Source organism: Eretmochelys imbricata, chromosome 6 (genome assembly GCF_965152235.1).
Source record: "Eretmochelys imbricata isolate rEreImb1 chromosome 6, rEreImb1.hap1, whole genome shotgun sequence".
NCBI classification, from domain to species: Eukaryota; Metazoa; Chordata; order Testudines; family Cheloniidae; genus Eretmochelys; species Eretmochelys imbricata.
In genome coordinates this window covers 12,602,879-12,626,881 of record NC_135577.1, presented here as the reverse complement: position 1 = coordinate 12,626,881, position 24,003 = coordinate 12,602,879, and the positions used below count along the sequence as shown (strand labels likewise).

The 24,003-nt window shown below is 45.0% G+C and overlaps 1 protein-coding gene across 1 annotated transcript; it reads right to left on the bottom strand.

Moving 5' to 3' along the window:
- Positions 1-735: 735 nt before the first annotated feature.
- Positions 736-17,968, bottom strand: LOC144265535 (membrane-spanning 4-domains subfamily A member 15-like). Its single transcript, XM_077818189.1, has 6 exons — positions 17,699-17,968; positions 12,405-12,530; positions 10,525-10,581; positions 7,503-7,616; positions 6,517-6,630; positions 736-894 (listed from the first exon to the last, which is right to left on the bottom strand). The coding sequence occupies exons 1-6, from the start codon at positions 17,966-17,968 to the stop codon at positions 766-768; spliced, it is 810 nt and encodes a 269-aa protein (XP_077674315.1). The 3' UTR covers positions 736-765.
- Between the last annotated feature and the right edge of the window lie 6,035 nt (positions 17,969-24,003).

The window sequence follows — 24,003 nt, the reverse complement described above, 5'->3', positions numbered from 1 at the left end:
TTTACCGTTTCTTCTTTTCAAAGAAACCCTTTGCAGAGAGCACCTACATGCATCTGTGTTTGGGGTCATTCCCCTTCTAGCTGGACACAGCTCTGCCATTCTCCAGCTCTGGCTGGGAGAGAAGCGGAATGTCCATGAGGCCTGTGTCCCCTGCCTCCTGCCCTATATCTTAGTGCCTCTGCCAGATTCCAAAGGAAGAGAGTGTGTAAAAGGAGTTGGGGCCCGACCCAAGCAAATTAGTGCTAGTTGTAGTAATAGTTTTTGTGATGTCTGATATGGGTGAAGGGAGACCGTCTGCTCCACATGCGTGTGGTGAGAGTTACATGTGGAGATGCACACTCCACATGCACACTCAAACACCCGCCCACCCACACACCCCACATCTATATGCTGCATGTTCACACAGACACACATGCTACATCCACACACATGACACATGCATCTGTGAGAAAAGGCTTTAAAACAACTGACTCAGGATCCATTTTGAAGCTTTATTGAAGAAGTGGCCAGGGGAAACATTCAGGACCAAAGCCTCTGGGGGCTGGATAGGGCTGGTGAGTCATCTTATTTCATTGCATAATGTGAATTCAATGAACGGTGCAGAGCCAGGGAGAAGCTGATTGAAGCGAGTTCTCTCTGTGAAGAGTGACAGAGCTGGGTTCTAGAACTGCACTCAGGAAATGGATTACAATCTATCATACAGGACGGGGTTGAGTTTTACATCTCAGAGGAGCTGCTGCTGGAGCCATATCTCGTAGGAGTTCTTTATGAGGCCCCTTGCTCGGTCTCTTCTTTGGAGTCATAAGCCCGATTGGTGTAAGGTGGTGGAGAGGCCACTGGTGCAGAAGGAACCGCAAAGTTTGAATTGGCAGCATATGGCATGAACAACATGGCCTGCAAAACAAAAGAGATCAGCCCTCACACCCAGCACCTTCCTCACCTCTCCATTCTCGCTCCAGCATCTTCCGCACATTCTTTGCCACCATCACTTTTCTCAGTCCTCCATGCTCACCCCCTTCACCTTCCTCACCCTTCCACTCCCTTTCATCAACACATTTTTCAGCACTACCACCATCATCTTCCTCATCCCTCTAGTTCTTATAACTGGGGCAGGTGCATCCCTGGTATAACTCTCCTGTTGTGACTGGAATTACACCAGGGATGAATCTGTGGCATCATCACTGTCAACACCCTACTTGCTATCGGTAGGATTTTTCCTGTGGAGGGGCATGGGTCCCAGGTGTCATAGAACATGACCCTGGTCTCTTGATATAGTGATAACATTTTGGATATGGAAACTAGACATTCTCTTGGGTCTTGACTGCAGCAGGTTTGTGTGAGGCACTTAAAAGGTTAATGTGGTAGGTCTCACTATGCCACAGAGTGTCCCTCTGTGCTCCTTGCTAGGGCTGCTTGAAAATTTCCTGTCAACAAGCTGATTTTCAAAGAAAAAAACAAAAAACAAAAAAAAAAACCCAAACTCCAAACTTTTATGTTTAACTCAATGAATTGTTTCATGAGAAGTATCCAGTTTCCAGGGAAAAATTTAATTTTTCATCCAAAAATTGAATGCCCTAAAACTTAAGGATGTCATAGAATCATAGAATATCAGGGCTGGAAGGGACCTCAGGAGGTCATCTACTCCAACCCCCTGCTCAAAGCAGGACCAATCCCCAACTAAATCATCCCAGCCAGGGCTTTGTCAAGCCTGACCTTAAAAACTTCTAAGGATAGAGATTCCACCACCTCCCTAGGTAACGCATTCCAGTGTTGCACCACCCTCCTAGTGAAAAAGTTTTTCCTAATATCCAACCTAAACCTCCCCTCTGCAACTTGAGACCATTACTCCTTGTTCTGTCATCAGCTACCACTGAGAACAGTTTAGATCCATCCTCTTTGGAACCCCCTTTCAGGTAGTTAAAAGCAGCTATCAAATCCCCCCTCATTCTTCTCTCCACAGACTAAACAATCCCAGTTCCCTCAGCCTCCCCTCATAAGTCATGTGTTCCAGTCCCCTAATCATTTTTGTTGCCCTCTGCTGGACGCTTTCCAATTTTTCCACATCCTTCTTGTAGTGTGGGGCTCAAAACTGGACACAGTACTCCAGATGAGGCCTCACCACTGTTGAATAGATGGGAATGATCACGTCCCTCAATCTGCTGGCAATGCCCCTACTTATACATCCCAAAATGCCATTGGCCTTCTTGGCAACAAGGGCACACTGCTGACTCATATCCAGCTTCTCGTCCACTGTAACCCCTAGGTCCCTTTCTGCAGAACTGCTGCCAAGCCATTCGGTCCCTAGTCTGTAGCAGTGCATGGGATTCTTCCATCCTAAGTGCAGGACTCTGCACTTGTCCTTGTTGAACCTCATCAGATTTCTTTTGGCCCAATCCTCTAATTTGTCTAGGGCCCTCTGTATCCTATCCCTACCCTCCAGCATATCTACCTCTCCTCCCAGTTTAGTGTCATCTGCAAACTTGCAGAGGGTGCAATCCACACCATCCTCCAGATCATTTATGAAGATATTGGACAAAACCGGCCCCAGGACCGACCCTTGGGGCACTCCACTTGATACCGGCTGCCAACTAGACATGGAGCCATTGATCACCCATTGAGTCCAACAATCTAGCCAGCTTTCTACCCACCTTATAGTCCATTCATCCAGCCCATACTTCTTTAACTTGCTGGCAAGAATACTGTGGGAGACCATGTCAAAAGCTTTGCTAAAGTCAAGGAACAACACGTCCACTGCTTTCCCCTCATCCACAGAGCCAGTTATCTCGTCATAGAAGGCAATTAGATTAGTCAGGCATGACTTGCCCTTGGTGAATCCATGCTGACTGTTCCTGATCACTTTCCTCTCCTCTAAGTGCTTCAGAATTGATTCCTTGAGGACCTGCTCCATGATTTTTCCAGGGATTGAGGTGAGGCTGACTGGCCTGTAGTTCCCAGGATCCTCCTTCTTCCCTTTTTTAAAGATGGGCACTACATTTCAATTTGGAGATGCTGCAGTGCCACATGGGAGGTGTAGTTTGTTTGCCTATTGTCCCTCATTCTTTGCTATGGATCAGGCTTACTGGCGAGACTACATTTCCCATGATGCACCATGGCCAGGGACTCCCAGGATGCAACAACCTCCCCTCACTAAAAGGGGGACAATGTTGGGAGTTGTAGTCGGACTAAGGAGCCTGACCCACAAAGGAGAATGACAACATGACGCATTCAAACTACAATCCTCATTAGGCACCGCAGCAGCATTTCTACATTGAAATCTTTTGGGTTTTGTCGAAATACTTTGGTATTCAAATTTCTGCAAAAAAATATAAAATGCCTGGAAAATTTAGACAAAAACAGGTGGGGTTTTTTTTCATAAAAACTTAACACAGTTTTCAACACAGATTGAGAAAACATTAGTTTATCAGTGTGTGAGCCTACCAACTCCCAGGTAAACCATGGGTTAACCTCATCACAGCTACGCCCTTCACTCTTCCAAGATGCTCAGAGGAAGGGCCAGGAGAACTGCTGCATGGGAGGCAGCCAGCCAGCCTTTGGGGAGGTCACAGTCACATCAGCCTCACAGTAGTGAGTTGTATTCCAAAAAAGGCGTTTCCTGTTGCCTCGATTCATTTATTTTTCTGTCTGCCTAGAAACATTGTCCCTGGAGGGAATGTCCACAGCTGTAGCTTTTGGGAGGGGAGTTTGCAGCATCATGATTCCATGGCTGGTTCTATGCGAGCCCTACCAGCTGCTCTAAAACAAAGGCTAGTGATGACCCCCAAGGAGCTGTCCATCTGTTAAGTACTGCTGAAGTACAAAGGACTCTGTCCATGCCTCAATACATCCCCTCCACCAAGGAAGTAAGAGCTGGCTGTGCCAGGCGGGGAATTCCATGCCAAGGGAATTCTCTGCTGGAGAGCTCCAGTGACTTTCAGTGGCACAAAAGGGTGGGATTGCAGCTCAGGTTCTGGCCCAGTTACAGTTTCCTGTCCCCCACCCCGCCACACCCCACCCTGCTACCTGGCGCGGGGAGATGAAATGCAGCTCCACAGAAATTAAAACACTGACAATGAAGGTCAATGTGGCGGCAGTGAAAACTGGGATTACTTCCCCCTCCCATTAAAAAAAGATTCAGTAACTTGGAGCGTGGTGCCAGCAGCCTGGTTAGGAATCAGGGTAAAAAAGGGCCAGAAAATAGGGTTATTTCTTCTGCCAAAAATGTCAACAAAAATCTATCAACCAGCAGAATATTTTGATTCAACATGGAACCACAGTGCCTCATGGGAGTTGTAGTTTGGATGTCTTATACTTTCATTGTCCTGTATGAGCTGTGTTTACATGCAGAACTATATCTCCCGTGGTTTATCACTTTCCCCTTGTTGGTGAGGGGAGGGGATGTGTCACAAAGGTCCCTGCCCATGGTGCATCATGGGAGATATAAGTGCTGCAAGACACGGCCCATAGAGGAAAATGATAGCACATGGCAGCTGAACAACAATTGCCACCAGGCACCATAGTTCTGCTTTGAGTCTAAACAGTTTGGTTTTCAGTAGGGTTGTCAATTAATAGTAGTTAACTCATATGATTAACTCAAAAAAAATTAATCGTGATTAATCACAGTTTTAATCACAGTGTTAAACAATAATAGAATACCAACTGAAATTTATTAAATATTTTGGACGTTTTTCTACATTTTCAAACATATCTATTTCAATTACAACACAGAATATAAAATGAGCACTGTACACTTTGTATTATTATTGATTACAAATATTTGCACTGTAAAAATTATAAACAAAAGAAATAGTATTTTCAGTTCATCTCCTACAAGGATTGTAGTGCAATCTCTATCATGAAAGTGCAAATTACAAATGTAGATTTTTTTTTTTGCTTCGTAACGGCACTCAGAACCAAAATAATGTAAAACTTTAGAGCCTGCAAGTCCACTCAGTCCTACTTCTTGTTCAGCCAATCGCTCAGACAAATAAGTTTGTTTACATTTATGGGAGATAATGCTACCCGTTTCTTATTTACGATGTCACCTGAAAGTGAGAACAGGCGTTCACATGGCATTGTTGTAGCTGGCATCGGATGATGTTTACGTGCCAGATATGCTAAACATTCATAACCCCCTTCATGATTCAGCCACCATTCCAGAGGACATACTTCCATGCTGATGAGGCTCATTAAAAAAATGCATTAATTAAATTTGTGACTGAACTCTTTGTTAGAGAATTGTAAGTCTCCTGCTCTGTGTTTTACCTGCATTCTGCCATATATTTCATGTTATAGCAGTCTTGGACGATGACCCAGCACATGTTGTTCATTTTCACAACACTTTTACTGCAGATTTGACAATACACAAAGAAGGTAACAATGTGAGATTTCTAAAGATAGCTACACCACTCGACACAAGATTTAAAGATCTGAAGTGCCTTCCAAAATCTGAGAAGGACGAGGTGATGCTTTCAGAAGTCTTAAAAGAGCATCACTCCAATGCAGAAACTACAGAACCCGAACAACCAAAAAAGATAATCAACCTTCTGACTTAGATGATGAAAATGAACATGCGTCAGTCTGCACTGCTTTGGATGATTATCGAGCAGAAACTGTCATCAGCATGGATGCATGTCCCATGCAATGATGGTCAAAGTGTGAAGGGACATATGAATCTTTAATGCATCTGGCATGTAAATATCTTGTGATGCCAGCTACAAGAGTGCCATGCGAACACCTGTTCGCACTTTCAGGTGACATTGTAAACAAGAAGCGGGCAGCATTATCTCCCACAAATGTAAACAAACTTGTTTGTCTGAGCGATTGGCTGTACAAGAAGTAGGACTGAGTGGACTTGCAGGCTCTAAAGTTTGACACTGTTTTATTTTTGAGTGCAGTTATTTTTTAAGTACATAATTCTACATTTGTAAGTTCAACTTTCATGATAAAGAGAGTGCAATATAGTACTTGTATTAAGTGAATTGAAATACAACTTCTTGTTTCTTTTTAGAGTGCAAATATTTGTAATAAAAATAAATATAAAGTGAGCACTGTGCACTTTGTATTCTGTGTTGTAATTGAAATCAATATATTTGAAAATGTGGAAAACATCAAAAATATTTAAATAAATGATATTCTGTTATTGTTGAACAGTGTGATTAATTGCCATTAATTATTTTAGTCAGCATTAATTTTTTAATCATTTGACTGCCCTAGTTTTCAGGTGGTCAGTGTTTTGGCAAAATAGCAATATTTTCTGGAGAAAGCAGGTGCTTTCTGCTAAAATTCTCATATAGTTGAAACCCCAATTTCCCATCTAAAAAATGATTAGACAAAATTTTCAACCAGGACTAAATCAGGGGCTGTCATTTCCTCCATCACTGCCTCCCTCATACACATTCAGGCCCTTCCCCAAGGACACTCCTCCCATCAGGGAGGGCCCTTCATTCAGGCAAACATCTTCCCTTCCTTTCACCACATGCTCTGACTCACATCCCGTTTGAGAGCTGAAAGACTCACGGTGTTGGGGGTATAGCAGATGGCTTGGCATGCAAAGTATGAGGTTGAGACAGCGACGGAGAACTCCAGGATGGTCATCAAGAACAGCATGACCGTGATCCCCTTCGAAGCATCCTGGGGAGCACAAAACCACAGAGGATGCTAATTACTCTTGGTTACTAGAGGTAACACAGGGCCGTCATAAGGGGATGCACTGGGGAGTGCAGAAATGCAGTCCCGGTTCTTTTCTCTTCCCAGGCACACAGAATTCTCCTCCTCATTCAAACTACTCAGGAGCCCCAGTAATTGTGATGCATGGCCACACCACTGTCAGGAGATCATAAGATTCTCTTTTCTCCTGGGTCTGCAGGGAGCTGCGCCCCTGAGATGCAGCCATTTGTCAAGATGGAGGATCATAAAGCCTAGGGGAAGGTGTGTGGCCTAGTCGCTCAAACACTGGACTACAACTCAGAAGAGCTGAATTTGGTTCCAAACTCTGCCACTAACTTGCTTGTGACTTTGGACAAGTGGCTTCACTCCCCTGTGCCTCAGTGTCCCCATCTGTGCAAAGTGGGATTAAATAAAATAAAACAGACATTGGAATCCAATCCTATGCCTGCTGAAATCAATAGGAGTTATTATTAATTTATATGTTGATAGCAGCTGGAAACCCCAGTCATGAATCAGGACCCTATCATGCTACGTGTTGTACAAAACAGAAGAAAAACATGGTCCTGGCCTGATATTTGACATGGGCACAAGTTTTGACACTGGCTTTATCCAGCAGAACCAAATCAGAAAGTCTGGAGTTGAACACATGGATAGTTTCTACCCTGGGGTCAAAGGCTTGGGACAATTCCAGGCACCTCGTATTTTAAACACACCTGTTAGACTCCAGGGGGAGTCTGTGCAGGGGGATGGACTGGACGACCTCTTGAGGTCCCTTCCAGCCTTACATTTCTATGATTCTATGGCAGAGTCTGGTCATTTACCAACTAAAGATATACCTCATAGTTACGCCAGTAATCTGACACATTAATAATCAGCTCCGTTAGGAAGAGAATGATCCCAATGGCTGAGAAGATGGCGCAAGTGATGTTCATTCCCAGGCTGCCTCTCACCTGAAAGAGACATGCAGAGGGTCAGGCTGTGTGTAGGCAGAGAACAGGTTTGGTTAAAATAAGAACCAGCCCACCTGTGTGTTCTGGGAATGCTCCAGCACTCGTATGTTTTGGGCAGAACTTAATTGCAGAGTCACTTTTTTCTATCAGATAAAATTGTGTTACAAGTCAAAAATTTAATTTTAACCCTAATGGATGTTAGTTGGAAGCTGAATAAATCTGAAAAACCTTGGCTAAGCAGAGCACTAGTAATTGCTACCAGACCAGTACTACAAGCATGAAAGTCCAAAAAGTGAAATTGACGACTGGAGCATAGATATCGTAAGCGTGGCCACCATGGAAAGACGTGTGTACAGTAACAGACATATCCCGCAAAATTCTCAGAGATATGGGATGCTCTCCTGGAAGTATCTGAATGATCCTGTTAAACAAATGGGCTCCCTTACTTCCCCGTCCTCTTTATCCATTTCATTTCTTCCCCATCTGTATCCCCCTCCTCTGAACTTTGCTTTTATTCTTTAGGTTAACTTAATAATTTTGCTTTAACTAATTGAATTTTGATAAACAAATTGTTTGTTTGTAAATTGTATAATACAAATAATTGATTTATATTTGAACCATTCATATTATATAGATACACATATACATAATTAAATGGTTCAAGTACAGCTGAGATTAGGTAGCAACTTGTTAATATATTATGAGAAGTTTATATATAGTTTTTTTTTATTTTGTATGTAGGTTTTGAAAAATTGTAATAAAAATGTAATAGAAAAAAAGATATAAGAACCATCCCTGAACCCTTACACTCAACTCAAACTCTGCACTTCTTTGGGAAAGTTAGATAAGCCTGGCTGACTCATATTATGATAACAGCTAAAGGTTCCAATGGAGACAGGTTCTTCATTGTGCTGGGTGCTGTACACACACACACGGTCCCTGCCCCAAAGAGTTTATGACCTAACACACAAGAGGGCTAGTGAAACACAGAGAGGTGAAGGGAGTTGCCAAAGGTTACCAGAAAAGTTAGGAATCAACTCAGCTCTACTGGCTCTCAGTTCAGCACCACTAGCCTATGCTTTGAGCTTGTCACCACTCCGTACTGCAGCTAGGACTGAGAATGGGGAGATGCCATGAGAACAGCTTGGCCTTTCTCCATGGGTATTTTTTCTTCAGCCCAAAAAAAAAAAAAGCCCAACTCCGCCCTTTCCTCCCTGGAAATACTAGAACACTCATGACCAAAAAACCCGATTCTTCTTGGGGAAATTGTAACTGGATTTGGGGCCTTTCACCCCTCTGTGTCCAGCTCCAATCCAGACTAGTGACAAAGAATTGCTCCCATCTGACATTTCGCAGATTATGTGAAAGGGGCTCAGACCAGTTCCTATTTGGACAAGAATCTCCAAGAATTTGGCCAGCATCCTGCACTTTGGCTGTAGAAGAGAGGCCAAGAACTGACTGGGCTGGAAGGGTGATTTAGATGCTCACCTTCAGAAGTGATCCCAGCACGCCTGGGGTGAGGCGCACTAGTGAGGTGGTTTGGGGCTAATGTTGCACTGTCCATAGGCAAGTCATGCTAGGACAGGGTGGAGTTCTTGTCTGCCTCTAGTAGCTGAGCCTCATGGAAGGTTTATAAGGCTGCTGCTGAAGCCACTTAAGGCTCCCTGTCTGCTAGCTCAAGTAGAAGAGACTTTTCCTTCTAGTGCTGAAGGTTCCCAAGTTCTAAGCCCTGTGGCTGGTTTAACAGTCACTTACACATGCTGTGTATGTTCCAGGGTAAATAGTGAGCTTGATTTTTCTGTCTTAGGATCTCTTATAAGCACTAAATTCACTTAAAATGCAATTTCAGGGCTTATGTAATTTTGGGGATTCAAAACCCTAGACTGACTTTTAGGGCTTCATACAAGCCAAGCCTATGACACTTTGGAAGTTAATTTCTCATGACCACAGCAGTAAACCATAGCAGTTGGCTATTTAAGCCCTTAGTCACCTGCGAAGCCTACCAATAGCTAGCTAATATATTTCCGGGAGCATCTCATGGTTATTAGAGTATGGCTCATGGAGTGAATTATACAATGTGTCTTGCCACTTAGAAAAGACAGTTCCTACTATGCAGAGAAAACAAAATAGTAGGTAAAAGGTAAGAGGCGGAGCTGGTTGAAATTTTCAAAATGTCATTGATGTGAATTTTTGGGGGGAGGGGGTGAATGGTGAAAAAAATTCTGCAACATTTTTCATTTATTCCCATATTTTTTGATCTGCTGTAGGTCTCAATTCAGGAAAGCACTTAAACACATGTTTAATTTTTAGCACATCCTAAAGTCTCACAGATACTTAGTGCTTTGCTCCATTGCGGCCTCTCTGGAAGTCCCCTTCTCTTTACTATTTTGAATATATTTCTGGCTACTTTAATTCTTCTAAATTCCCCCTTTTTTTTGCAGACTCCCTGGACCCTTTGTCTTTCTTTTGTTCCCTGGTAGCCTGGCTGCCTTTTCAGCAGCTGTTTGCAGCTCTACTTTCTATTGGGCTCCTTTCTATTGGGCTCCTAATTGAGGTTTATTAGTCAATAGAAAAATTGAAGGTAGTTGTTGGGCCACAAGCTGCTGTTAAAAATACTGAGGCAGTCAGCAGGGAGTAGTTTAAAATAGCCCCTTTTCTCCTTCGGCTCCTCATTTGTCTCTTCTGTCTTCCTCTCCAACACGTGTTCCAGCACAAGCTGGTCCAGTAAACTATATTACCACCCCCACCTTCTCCTTCTCCAACATTCCTTCACCGTGTTCTTGATGAACAAGCTCTCCGCTCTCTCATCAGCAACTCTCTTCCTGGATAGTGCCCTGGGCGAAGCAGAGCTAAACTCTGAGTATCCCCCACGTTAGGGAAGAGGAGGAAACAATATCTAGAAACTCACCAAACAGGTGTTGCGATGAGTCTCAGCTGCAACCGAGAGGGATCCAGAAATGATGAACTGCCCAGGAAAGAGAAAACCGTCATTCATATTTCACACTTACAAGAATGATCACTCCTCCAAGACAGGCTGTATGTGATGGAAGCAAAGGGAAAGAACGGCACTCTTCCCTCAGCTGGGGCAGTCATAATAATTATACCAAGTGTTGGAGAGTAGTTTCCATCAAATAATGCTGCCATCCAGGTTCATCTAAATCCAGTTAAAGTGGCACCCATGTCATAATCCTTCCCCCCAGATTCTCCTCCTCCTCCTCTTTCCTCCTTCTGAGTTCTTGCTCCTTTTTGACAACTGAACTTGCTCTTCTCCCCATAAATAGAGCAGTGACTGGATGGTCCTGAGAAGAGCTCAGGAAGTCACCAGGTTCCTCACCCCACCTTCCACCCAGTGCAGCTGTGCCATCCCTGCCTATGTGTCTGCCTATGGAGATTTTATAGTATTTCCATCGCCATGGGATCTGAGCAGCTCCACATCTCAAGCCTGACCTGCAGTACCCCTGCTGTTCCAGTGCTGTCCTCCCCAGCCTCCCAGCTGTGCTAACATGTCTCAATCCAGACCTGCAGTGCCCCCTGCTGTCACCTCCACACTGTTTTCTGTGGCAGATCAGTCAGCATTTTCACTTGACAGTTGAATGGTCTCTGGTTTGGAACCTGGCAGGAGATTTGTCCTTTTTGCTGATGAGCCAAGGTTTTTCCCCCTCCCTCCATTCAAGGCAGACAAACCCTAACAAGGCCCAGATCAGTCAAGGGTGTTGCAAAGGGACGAGACCTGAGCCTTGACCTCAGCTTAGTAAGATAGAGGTGCTCAGACAGTGACCTCACAAAGGCCTGGACCTTGACATCATCCAAGTAGTCAGAGGTGCTGAGGCAATGACTTCATGGATGTCTGAGCACCAACATCAGCCCAGCAGAGGGGCTAAGGCAGGGACTTCACAGCAGCTTGGCCCTTAACACCAGCCCAACAAGACAGTTTTGGTGAATAGGGTGAGCAGATTGTCAAAAATGAGAAGCCAGGACACCTGACATGTAGAACAGGCAAGGGGGGGTAGCAGGGATTTTGAGAGTGGCACTCAGGGCTGGTAGTTGGTGGAAGGCACCTGTCTTTCAAGTGTGTGTGGGTTGGTTTTATTGGGGGTCTAAGGTGACATGTGGGGAAGGATTTTTGAAGCCTTGCATGGGGCACTGCTTGCTGCAGGACAGCAAACTAATGATCTGCTGAGCAATAGCAGGAAATGGGTCTGCACATTAGATGGGCCAATGATCTACCAAGTGACAGCAGGAAGTGTGACAGGACACTAAGTGCCAGTTTGGATGGACTAACGTTCTACTATATCCCTGTTGAATAACATCTGCTGCAGGTTCCTGAGCTGGCCACACACTGCCTCTTTGCCTTTGTGGGTTTCTTTTGGTAGAGAGGTACTAGGTATCTGTTACTTATTGATAACCATAGCTACAGTCTGCATTGCCTCTTGATACATACAGGAAGTTTGAAGTAAATGAGGAGGAATCAGGAGATCTGGATTCTATACAAGTGCTGCCACAATTCAACTAAATTACCTTGGGTGACTCTGTTAGCCCCTTGGTGCCTCAGGTTCCCCATCTGTAAAATGGGGAAAATAATATCTAACTCACTAGTGTTTTATTAGATTTAGTTCATTCATGTTAGGAAGTGCATTAGGATCCTGGAAGTGTCTGTCTTGCCCTCTGTTTATCTTATGTGTATCACTATAGTCCTCATATATCGGTACAGCATTAATCATAGACAATAATTATATATCCAAGTGGCCATGCCATCATTTCATAGATGTTTTCATTTATTCTACTCACAAAAAGTCCTCCCCAGAAGGGGTATCCTCCAATAACGGAGATGGAAATGTAAACGTTGTATCCGACAAAAACTGCAGCCACACCCCCAAAGCCAATGTGCATCAGCCCAATCAGGATCTGGATGGCCTGTGGGAAGAGAATGGAGCAGTAAAAGGAGCCAATTCCTTGCCATCTTGTGAAGGAGCAAAGCACAATGTCCCGAGCAGAGCTGATGGGAAATTCTGGTCTTTTGACAGCTGTTTAAATCCAAAATCTGAAAAATTTCAGTTTGGAAATGTTGAAACATTTTGTTTCAGTTTGTCAAACTGACTTAAAATATTTCATTTAGGCTTGGTTAATGCTGGACTGAGTCTACCTGAGTCAGTGTGTTGCCTTATGAGAATTATAGTTGGGGTGCCTAGTGTCCCCATTCTCTGCTATGGGATAACTTCCTAGCCGGACTACACCTACATTTGTGGAATCACGGGACTCCCCTGACATACCATAGTGGTCCAGTGAAAAAGAAGACCGCAGTGCGTCTTGGAAGACGTAGTTTGGAACAGGGAGCCAGTCCTACACCACCCTCTGAACTACAACTTCCTTGAGGCTTTGTAGCAGCTCAGTTGGATCCCGTTTCAATGTCAAACTGACCTGAGGGGAAACATTTCAGTTCAGTTTGACGAACTGAATAATTGATCTGGGAAGTCCCAACCCGAAACAAAATATTTTGTTTTTGATTTTCTCAATGGAAAATTTTGATTTTGCGGAAACTACATTTCCCATTGAAAAAATGTGGTTCCCCTAGTGACTCCCTCAACAGTGACAGGAATCACCACCAAAGAATGAATCAGAGAAGCAAATCTGTGTGAGCTCGAAGGCTTTTCTCTCTCACCAACAGAACTTGGTCCAATAAATAAAAGATGTTACCTCATCTACCTAGTCTCTTAATATCCTGAGACCAACACAGCTACAACACTGAATATAATAACAGAAGGTATCGAATTTGCTGTCTGAAGTGGAAACTCCACAACACGAAGAAAAAGGAAACAAAACTTAAGAGCGACATCTACTTCCTTAGCAAGTTCAAGACAGAAAATATCATCCCCAGATGTCTCACCATCATGACCCTCTGACCACAACATATAATTCCAAACATGCTGAACAGCACTTCAGACGAACTTTAGAAAAACTAAGGAACCATTTATTGCACCTCATATATTGCAGAAGGGAGCATCTCAAACAAGAAATCGTCACATGCTCCACACTGGAAGAAAAAAAACACCACCACCAGGGAAGTTACCTGGAAATCGTGCAAAAAATCCAAAACAATTGTCAAAGAAATCTGATGACAGGCATCCAAATTAAAAACAAAATGTGGAACCAACCACAACTACTCCACAACCCCCAGAATACCCACTCTGGGAGAAACAAATGCACCAATACCCACAACATTGACAGTACACAACAGATGAACATCATCATTTTATCAAGACTATCCCTAACTGCAGCGGAATTATCTATACTCTCTAAGGCCTGGTCTATACTGGGGTGAGGGTGGGGGGGAATTGATCTAAGTTACGCAACTTCAACTATGTGACTAACGTAGCTGAAGTCAACGTACTTAGACCTACTCACCACAATGTCTTCACTGCAGTGAATCAACTGCTGCTGCTCCCCCGTTGACTCTGCCTGTGCCTCTTGCAGCGATGGAGTACAGGAGTCGACGGGAGAGCACTCGGGGGTCGATTTAGACTAGACGATCTAGACTAGACGTGATAAATCGATCCCCGCTGGATCGATCGCTGCCTGCCAATGTGGCGGGCAGTATAGACATACCCTAAGGGACTGAACTTCTTTTGCACCACAGAACCCAGTACCATACTAACATATAGAGAACTAGAAGAATTCTTCTTCCAACTCCACCTCAAAGAATTATTTCACAATGACAACACCACTCATAATTACTACATCCCCACTGATGATCAATCAATCAATCAAAAAAAAAAAGACTCATCTGACTGGACACCACAGAACAGACAAAACTACACTCTTGGTGATTACATTGATTGCTTCAAAAAAGAATTGACTATGAAATCCTTAACAACCCTCACATCCACCACAATCTCTCTACTGCCAAGAGGACAACCATTCAGTCCCAGAAATCTAACCAGAGAGTGATCCAACCAGAAAACAAAGGGGTTGCCATTGTAATCCTCAACTATGATGACTATGTTAATGAGGCCAATTGACAACTCTCCGACACCACCTACTATGAAGAACTCAAATAAGACCCCACACCACAATTTACCCAGGAATGTAAGGATATCACCTCATCCTTCCCCAAATAGCTCCAAGAGAATCTCTACAAACTCCTCTCCTACGTACCCAACCCAGGGAACTTCTACCTGCTTCCCAAGATACACAAACAATGGAACCCAAGCAGACATATCATATCTGGCCACAGCACTCTTTTACTGAAGGAATATCAGGACTCATAGAAACCATCCTCAAACCACACACCACACAAAGGGTCAGCTTCCTCCAGGATACAACCAACTTTCTCCACAAACTCCGCAACATCAACAACCTCCTTTAGAACACCACCCTTCCCACTAAGGATGTCACCTCTCAATACACCAACATCCCTCACAGTGACAGCAAAGCTGCCTGACTCAAATATTTACGAGAAAATGGACAACCCTCAGATATCTACTACAAGCACATATCCAAACTCATCCATTTCATCCTCACCCATATTATTTTTACATTCAACAACCAACACTTTGTCCAAACCATAGCAACATCCATGGGTATTAGGATGACTCCCCCAGTACGCTAAACTTTTTACGGGCCATCTTGAAGAAGAATGTCTGGACAAATGCACCATGAAATGAATGATATACCTGAGATACATCGATGATATTTTCATCCTCTTGACAAATGACTTAAATTTCCTTATAGATTTCCACCACAACTTCAACAACCTTCATCTGTCTGTTAAACTCTCTCCCACACTAGCATCAACTTGCTGGACACCATGATCAGTTTCAACACTGGAACCCTACAGACAACTGTATACAAGAAACCCATGGATCATCACACCTACCCCTCTGAACAAATTCCCTGCTGGGAGGGAAAACTCCACTGAAAGGAATGGGGCTGTGACTATATACACCAGCAGAGATTTTGGACCATGCCTTTTGAGTTAGAGGAGCCCAAACATTGCAACAAAATAATTCAAACATGCCCATTCTCAGGACTCTGGTGATCTTAACTAAAACAGGCTAAGGGTTCACTTGGTCACAATTTATAAGCACCTCTGTGGGGAAATAAAATTTAGTAACAGGCTCTTCAATCTAGCAGACAAAGGTCTAGCAAATCCAAACACTGGAAGTTGAAGCTAGACAAATTTGGACTGGAAATAAGGTGAAAATGTTTAACGCTGAAGGTAACTAACCATTGCAACAACTTACCAAGGGTTGTGGTGGATTCTCCATCACCAGCAATTTTTAAATCAAGACTGGATGCTTTTCTAACAGATATGCTTGAATTCAAACAGGAATTAATTCAGAGATGTTCTCTGGCTTATGTTTCTCTGGCCTAGGTCAGACTAAATGATCCCAGTGGTCCCTACTGGCCTAAAACCAGTAATCTATTAACTCATTTATTTATTTATATGATTATAAACAAACAACCATTGGTGTATCCCTCTAGACCGATGGATAGAAGTTGCATGTTGGTTGATTTTACTAGTAGTTCAAGGCTGAATGGAATCAGTTCTGCACTGCAGTAACTAGGAGAGGGACACTGGGTTTGAACTGCTTCTTTTCTGACCAGATCCTCGGTTGGTGTGAATTAGCACAATGGAGCTACACTGATTTATAACAGTTGAATCGCCATCGCCTTCTCCCCAATATGGGGCTGTTTCATTCCACTAGTTACAGAAACAGCTGGTTTATAATCTTTCCCTGACTTTTTCTTCTTTGCTTGATTAATCCTCATTTCTTCCTGTTTGGGCAGCTAGGATGATTCACTACCCCTGGAACTCTGCGTCTATATCCCCGACCCCAAAGCAATGAAGTATCAAGAAGAGGTCAGACCTATCCTGTGTCCCTGAAGTGCCAAGTAACCTGACGGCACTGGCTTCTTGGCATCCTTAGAATCATAGAATATCCAGGTTGGAAGGCACCTCAGGAGGTCATCTAGTCCAACCCCCTGCTCAAAGCAAGACCAATCCCCAACTAAATCATCCCAGCCAGGGCTTTGTCAAGCTTGACCTTAAAAATATCTAAGGAAGGAGATTCCACCGCCTGCCTAGGTAACGCATTCCAGTGTTTCACCACTCTCCTAGTGAAAAAGTTTTTCCTAATATCCAACCTAAACCTCCCCCACTGCAACTTGAAACCATTACTCCTTGTTCTGTCGTCTGCTACCACTGAGAACAGTCTAGAGCCATCCTCTTTGGAACCCCCTTTCAGGTAGTTGAAAGCAGCTATCAAATCCCCCCTCATTTTTCTCTTCTGCAGACTAAACAATCCTAGTTCCCTCAGCCTCCCCTCATAAGTCATCTGTTCCAGTCCCCTAATCATTTTTGTTGCTCTCCGCTGGACTCTTTCCAATTTTTCCAAATCCTTCTTGTAGTGTGGGGCCCAAAACTGGACACAGTACTCCAGATGAGGCCTCACCAATGTCGAATAGAGGGGAACGATCACGTCTCTCGATCTGCTGGCAATGCCCCTACTTATACATCCCAAAATGCCATTGGCCTTCTTGGCAACAAGGGCACACTGTTGACTCATATCCAGCTTCTCGTCCACTGTAACCCCTAGGTCCCTTTCTGCAGAACTGCTGCCAAGCCATTCGGTCCCTAGTCTGTAGCAGTGCATGGGATTCTTCCATCCTAAGTGCAGGACTCTGCACTTGTCTTTGTTGAACCTCGTCAGATTTCTTTTGGCCCAATCCTCTAATTTGTCTAGGGCCCTCTGTATCCTATCCCTACCCTCCAGCGTATCTACCTCTCCTCCCAGTTTAGTGTCATCTGCAAACTTGCAGAGGGTGCAATCCACACCATCCTCCAGATCATTTATGAAGATATTGAACAAAACTGGCCCAAGGACCGACCCTTGGGGCACTCCACTTCATACCGGCTGCCAACTAGACACTGGGTCATTGATCACAACCCATTGATCCTTCCCATAAAGCTGTTGGTTAAAGTAAAAAAGAAAAGGGTGTAGTCTGGAATTTGCTCATGCTCAGTCATTCAGTCACCTGTGCATGACTCATTCACATGGACTGAGAGCAAAGATCACACTTACCCCCAGGGTCTTGGGCTGTGCTTTGAGGAATATCTCCATCATCCCTACTTTCTTCAGCTGCGCGACCTGTTCAGCGGGACTCCTGGGGTACATTAACCCAAGAGGTTGGTTCCCAGGGTTCATGACTGTGAACTGCTGAGGCCCACATTGCACCATCTCAGGAATCTGGGAAATGGCACCAGAGACCCCCTGGCCTTGGTGGATGACACCAGCGCTGTTTGGGGGCATGAACATAAGCACCCCATTGGCCGTGCTTCCTGGTGCTGCCATGATAACGAAGATGCTGCATAAAAGAGTGATTGGCCCAGATTAAGCCATGTGTAATAACACTGACTCCCCAAATTAGCTGAGTAGGAATCTTAGTTAGCTATTGCTCAACCCCTTTTGAGTCCCTGCCAAGATTTTGTCCTTCTCCTGGAGCTATAATTGGAACACGAGCAACACCGTAAAGCTCAAGGGTTGAGATTTCAAAAGCTGACTCAAGGATTCAGCCACACAACTCCCATTAATTTCAACTTTCTCACTGGGTTTTAAAATCTCAACCCAGGAGCTCTATTATCTCCATTCTACCCCTCGTTTTCCAGGTGCTTTTAACTTACTGGATCTTTCACTTTTTGGGATTGAATTTTCCTGAGCTGTGCAATTGATTATCTTAGGGCTGATAGAGGGAGAAATTATCTCGGGTTCTTTGGCACAAAGACTCCGCTGTTGCTTCCATCTAAGTGAAGGAAACATTCCCGTTAACTTCAAAGGCATGGGATCAGACCCGAAAACATTTACGAAAGAGCTGGCCAAAAATTTTCCACCAAAATGGTTTTTGATGGAAAATTGGGTTTTCTATTAAGTGGATATTTGTGTGTGTGGAAAGGGTCTGATGATAGGTTTGGCATGTTAAGAGGCTCTAGATATTTTTTAAGTATTAACAAGCATTGGAAAGCAGGTTGTGATCATGGTCTATAAGTGGGAAGATTATTTCTAAGTGTAGAGGGCTCTTTCATTTGGCAGACAAAAAGGTATAACAAGATCCAGTGTTGGAAGCATAAATTCAGTTTAGTGCAAGCAGGAATTAAGGGGCTTGATGCAGAAATCCCTGGGGAGAAATTCTATGGCCTCTGTTACAGAGGAGATCAGACTAGATGACCATAATGATTCCTTCAGACCCTGAAGCTTTCAATCTAAATGCCGTTCTAACCTATGTAGTTAGAGGAAGGAAAGGCTAAAGGGCCATGGGAATAGTCAGGACTGTCTCTTCTTTCCCAGAGATTCTATTCTCTCCAACCTGTGCAACCCACTTTTGTCCCATTTCTGTTTCCCTTTCACTGGCCGGGCCAGAGTACTTTGTTCCTTGGCTGGGGGATGTTGTGGGAGTGGGAAGGTGGCAGGGTGACACCACTTGTGTCTATGTTTTCAAAAGAGCTGGAGGCACCGACCTTTATCAGCACCAAATGCTCACCCCAGATCCAGCTGTTATTAGATAGGAGACGTCACAGACAATATCAATTCCAGTCTGACCTCTGAACCCTGTGTTTTTATTCACTGGCTAGAGCCACGTCATTAGGGTTGCCGGGTGTCTGGTTTTTGACTGGAATGCCCAGTCAAAAGGGGACCCTGGCAGCTCCAGTCAGCTTTGCTGACCTGGCTGTTAAAAGTCCGGTTTGTTGGCGCAGGCAGGCTCCCCACCTGGTTCCGCTATCCAGGAAGCTACCAGGATCTCCCTCTGGTTCCTGGGCAAAGGGATGGCCACGAGGGCTCTCTGCGCTGCCCCCACCCCCAGAACCATCTCAGCTGCTCCCGTTGACCAGGAACCATGGCCAATGGGAGCTGAGGGGGCGGCGCCTGCAGGTGTGGGCAGCACGCAGAGCCACGTGGTTGTGTGTCCACCTAGGAGCTGGAATGAGATGCAGGTAGCTTCCCGGGAGCTGCCTGAGGTAAGCGCCATCCAGAGCCTGCACCCTGAACCCCCTTCCATGGCCCAACCCCCTGCCCGAGCTCTGAGCCCCAATCTGCACCCCAAACCCTGCCCCCCCAGAGCCCACATCCCCATCCGGAGCCCTCATCCCCTCTTGCACCCCAACCGCCTACCCCAGCCTGGAGCACACTCCTGCACCCCAAACCCCTGGTTCCAGAACCTGCACCCCCAGCCTGAGTCCTCACCCCCCCTCGCACCCCAACCGCCTGTCCCAGCCTGGATCCCCCTCCCACACCCTGAACCCCTCAGTTCTGGCCCCACCCCAGAGCCTGCACCCCCAGCTGGAGCCCTAACCCCCCTCGCACCCGAACCCCCTGCCCCAGCCCAGAGCCCTCTGCTGCACTCCAAACCCCTCATCCCTGGCCCCACCCCAGAGCCCACACCTGCAGCCGGAGCTCTCCCCACCCTCAGACCCCAACCCCCTGTCCCAGCCTGGAGAAAATGAGCAAGTGAGCAAGGGTGGAGGAGAGCGAGCGATGGAGGGAGAGGGGATGGAGTGAGCGGGGGCATGGCCTCGGAGAAGAGGTGGGGCAGGGGTGTTCGGTTTTCTGCAAATAGAAAGTTGGCAACCCTACAAATAGCAGAGAGCAGCTGACATGTGAAAAGACTTGAATCAATGCAAGCAAGTTATGTTGCTGCTCCACCTTTCTGTGTGAACATTTTCTAGAGGTTTGGGAAGTGACACTTGCTCACACAGGCACATGCTGCTTTGACCCACAAATTTCTCCCCCCTCCTCCACTTGTCAGGTAATCAGATCTGGTGCTCTCTAAATTCTGACCTCATTTTCCTACAAGAGTCCTGAAAGGATCTCAGGGCATCCCCATGGCCGTCTCGCCCAGTATGGCCACCAACCCCCAATTTTAACAATCACCCAAGGAGAGTGTTTGCCGATGCACTTACTCTGTCACCGCGGCTGCTCTCCTCCGTCCAGCTGTGGGTGACTCCAAGCCTCACCAGGAAATTCTCACGGGCTCATGCAGAAGGGGTTTATTAGCATCAGACTTTGAAACCTGCCCTGACGGTCACACTCACCTCCTCCCTGCTTCTCTGCCCTGTTTTACTGCAGGACTCCAAAGTCCTGTTCCCTAGTCCTGGTCCCTTCCCCCATCCCCATCCGGGTTCCTCATATGCCTTTTCCGCATCCTAATCACCATTTGTTCTAGCTCAGAGCATATGGGGCTCCACATAGGAGCCCACCAACACTACCCTTTGGCCACCAGGGTCACTACTGAGTAAAACGAGACCCTTCCTTTTCCTGTTTGCCTAAAGGGAACTGCCACAACTGGTTGGACATGTTCAGATCAAAACTTTTGATTGTTTATTCCAAAACCCAGTTTTTCATCAAAAGTGTTGCCAGGTAGCACCAGGTTTCCTCAAAATTTGTTGATGGGTCATTGGAAAGCTGAACACCCAGAAAAAAAATTGTCTGAAAACTGAATAATTTTCAGTTTTTCGAAGAAAACTAGGAATTTTCCACTGAAAATTTTAATGAAAATGACCATTTTAATTGACATTTGCCATAGATAAAAGGCCTTTTTCCAAACAGCTCTAATAAGAGCATTCAGTACTTATCTAGTGCTTTTCATCTCCGAGGCATGCACTTTCTCTCTCTTTCTCTCTCTCTCTCTTTTTCTGTAGCATCCTACTTTGCTGCATCCAAGCATCTTAAACACTTAGGAACTTCATAGTCAGCATTTACCACTAAGAGAAATTGTGAGGCTCTGTGATCTTAAATGCCAGCAGTACACAGATAATACCCATCTCTGGATCTCCTTGATATCAAATAAACACACTCCCATCACCCAGCTGCCTAGTACTTGAGTGATGAAGCAGTGATCAAATGCCATTAGGTGGGGCTAAACCCAGCCAAGATAGAGCTAATGTTAGTAGAGAAGAGGAAATATTTTGAAGCATTGACTTAATACCATCACATCTCCCTTAGGCTCTGTGCTTGAGAGAGGGGAAGTATTGCCTCTTACGGGCGCCCTGGGGGTGGTGTGTAATTGTCCCAGGTCACTAGGTGGGGACTGTAGCTGGTTTTGTGTTGTACTGGTGAAAAGGAACCCCTAGATACTGCACCCAGCCCTTGTTGCTGCCGACTCCACAGGGCAGAAGGGTTACAGAATAATAAATTGTTATTGGCTGTTGCTGAAAAAAAGTTAGCCTACTAAAGGCTATTATAAGTTATATGCTTTATTTAAAAAAATTATAAAATGGTTATTTAAAAAATGTGCTTTAAAGCAGTCCAAGGAAGCTTTCCTCTGGGCAACAATCAGACACCTAAGTTCCCCAGCAGTTAAACGGAAGTGGGGGACCCCCAGAAGCCTGGTTATTGATTCCTCAAAACTATCTTAACTTTGGTAAATATAAAGGTTTAAAATGGTCTGAACCTACTGCAACAGCATGTGTGTGTATGTGCTTAAAACCTAATAAAAAGTAGTTTTAGGTAAAAGCACTCTGGTGTGTATCAATCATGTATCAGACAGATGAATTATGCCCCCCTTGATTTATTCCTAATACCACCTAAAAATCCCAAACAGTTAAGTTACAACTGCCCTGGGTTCTAAAACCCTGGGTAACATACACACCCACCCATGTGTTTACAAACACACACCAACATACGCAGCCTTATATACACAGGCATACACCCCCTCCCTATTCCCCCACGTGTACAAACACACACCATATGTGTATACACACACACACACACCGTGTAGTAGTAGGATTTTATGTTTGTATTTTGTATAATTTAGAATGAAGGATAAAGAATAATAAGATAATAATGTAGCCATGATTGTTTTAATTTTGCATTGCAATTTGATGTTCCTGTTCAAAATGTTCTGTGTAAATTAATTCTGTTTTGTGTTTGAATGAGAACTGGGTGTTAAGAGCTAAGTGTGAAGGCCGCCACTGAACCAGATATTCTAGGGAGCACAGGAGACAGATGCAAGGGTGCCAGGAGGCTGCAACACGCCCCTATTGAAATGTCAGAGGAAGGCAGATTGATGACTCTAAAGATGAGACAGGAACCTATCAGTGGGGACAAGATAGCAGTGATCAAAACCAGCATGGGGTAACTCCCTGAGAGACTTGATGAAAGAACAAGATAAAGGATGAGAAAAACAATTTAAGAAAACAAGCACCCCAATTGATTACAGCATGACAGTGCAAAACTCATTGGTCCCAGTGAAGAAAAAATCACTGTATAAACAGGGTACCTTGCTACGAAACTTTGGGTTTGTCCTGCCAAGACTTCCCGGGAGCACCGTGTCGTGACTGACAGAACCCGGCTCCTCCCTACACATGATCAACCTAGCTGGCCACTAGATTGATCCGGACTCTGGACTGGTAACTATAACATCAACTGGTGGGACAGTGGGTGGATGGGTGCGTGGTGTGATTGAATACATATGCTAATTGTTGTCTCTTCAATAAACGTGGTGTATTGCCTTTTCCCCTGAAAAAGATCCCATGTGCTTCTTGGAAGCATAACATTTTTGGTGGAGAATTGTGAAAGGGAGAAGACATGCACTGTGATTGTTGAAAATACTGCTAAAAGGTATACCATACGTGTAAAGTGATTGATCATTCAGGTGTGCACACCCCCGGTGGTAGAAGTGCTGGGCAATAGGGGGAAGATTAGAGTCCTCTCTCCGACCTGTCAATCGGGGAAAATTATACAGAGAAGATATACACAAACTGTCTAGTGTGATAGACCCAGGGCAGCTGGGTACCAGCAGACTAGTAGAAGATAGATATACTGGTCACTGGATAAGCAGTTTTCTGCTCCCTGGCTGACCAAAGCAGGGGCTGCTTCAGGCTAGGGTGAACACCTGACTTCAATTAACCTGCAAAGAGTCAGGTAAGGCTGTTAAGCTAATGTGAACACTTGACTCTAATTAAGGCCCCTCGGATACTATAAAAGGGCTCACTCCAGTTAGGCTGGAGGGAGCCAGAGGAGAGGAAGTGTGGCTGAAGGGCTGGGTAATGAAGACACCCTCAAACCACTGGAAAGGGAGAAGAGGACATTAAGAGAAGGAAGTTGGGGAGCTGTGGGGAAGTGGCCCAGGGAAATGTAATAACTCTGGCAGTGAAAGGTCGGCTGCCAACAGCTGCTGCCATTAGGGTCCCTGGGCCGGAACCCGGAGTAGAGGGCGGGCCTGGGTTCCCCCAACCTGTCACTACAGAAACATCTCCTGGGAGGGGAAGACAGGCTCCTGTCAGGACAGGAGGCTAAACTGTTCTTGAATAAGCCTGTAGGGACCACAGAGACTGTGGGAGTTCTCTCACCAACTTCCTTGCTGGTGTATGATGAAAAGGGCTCAGTAGACTGTA

Excerpts from the sequence above, each read along its gene's own strand:
- LOC144265535 (XM_077818189.1), bottom strand. The coding sequence starts at position 17,968 with ATGGCAGCACCAGGAAGCACGGCCAATGGGGTGCTTATGTTCATGCCC. Across the intron at positions 12,531-17,698 it reads CACAGCCCAAGACCCTGGGG|GCCATCCAGATCCTGATTGG; the intron begins GTAAGTGTGATC and ends CTCTTCCCACAG. Across the intron at positions 7,617-10,524 it reads CTCATCGCAACACCTGTTTG|GTGAGAGGCAGCCTGGGAAT; the intron begins GTGAGTTTCTAG and ends TGTCTCTTTCAG.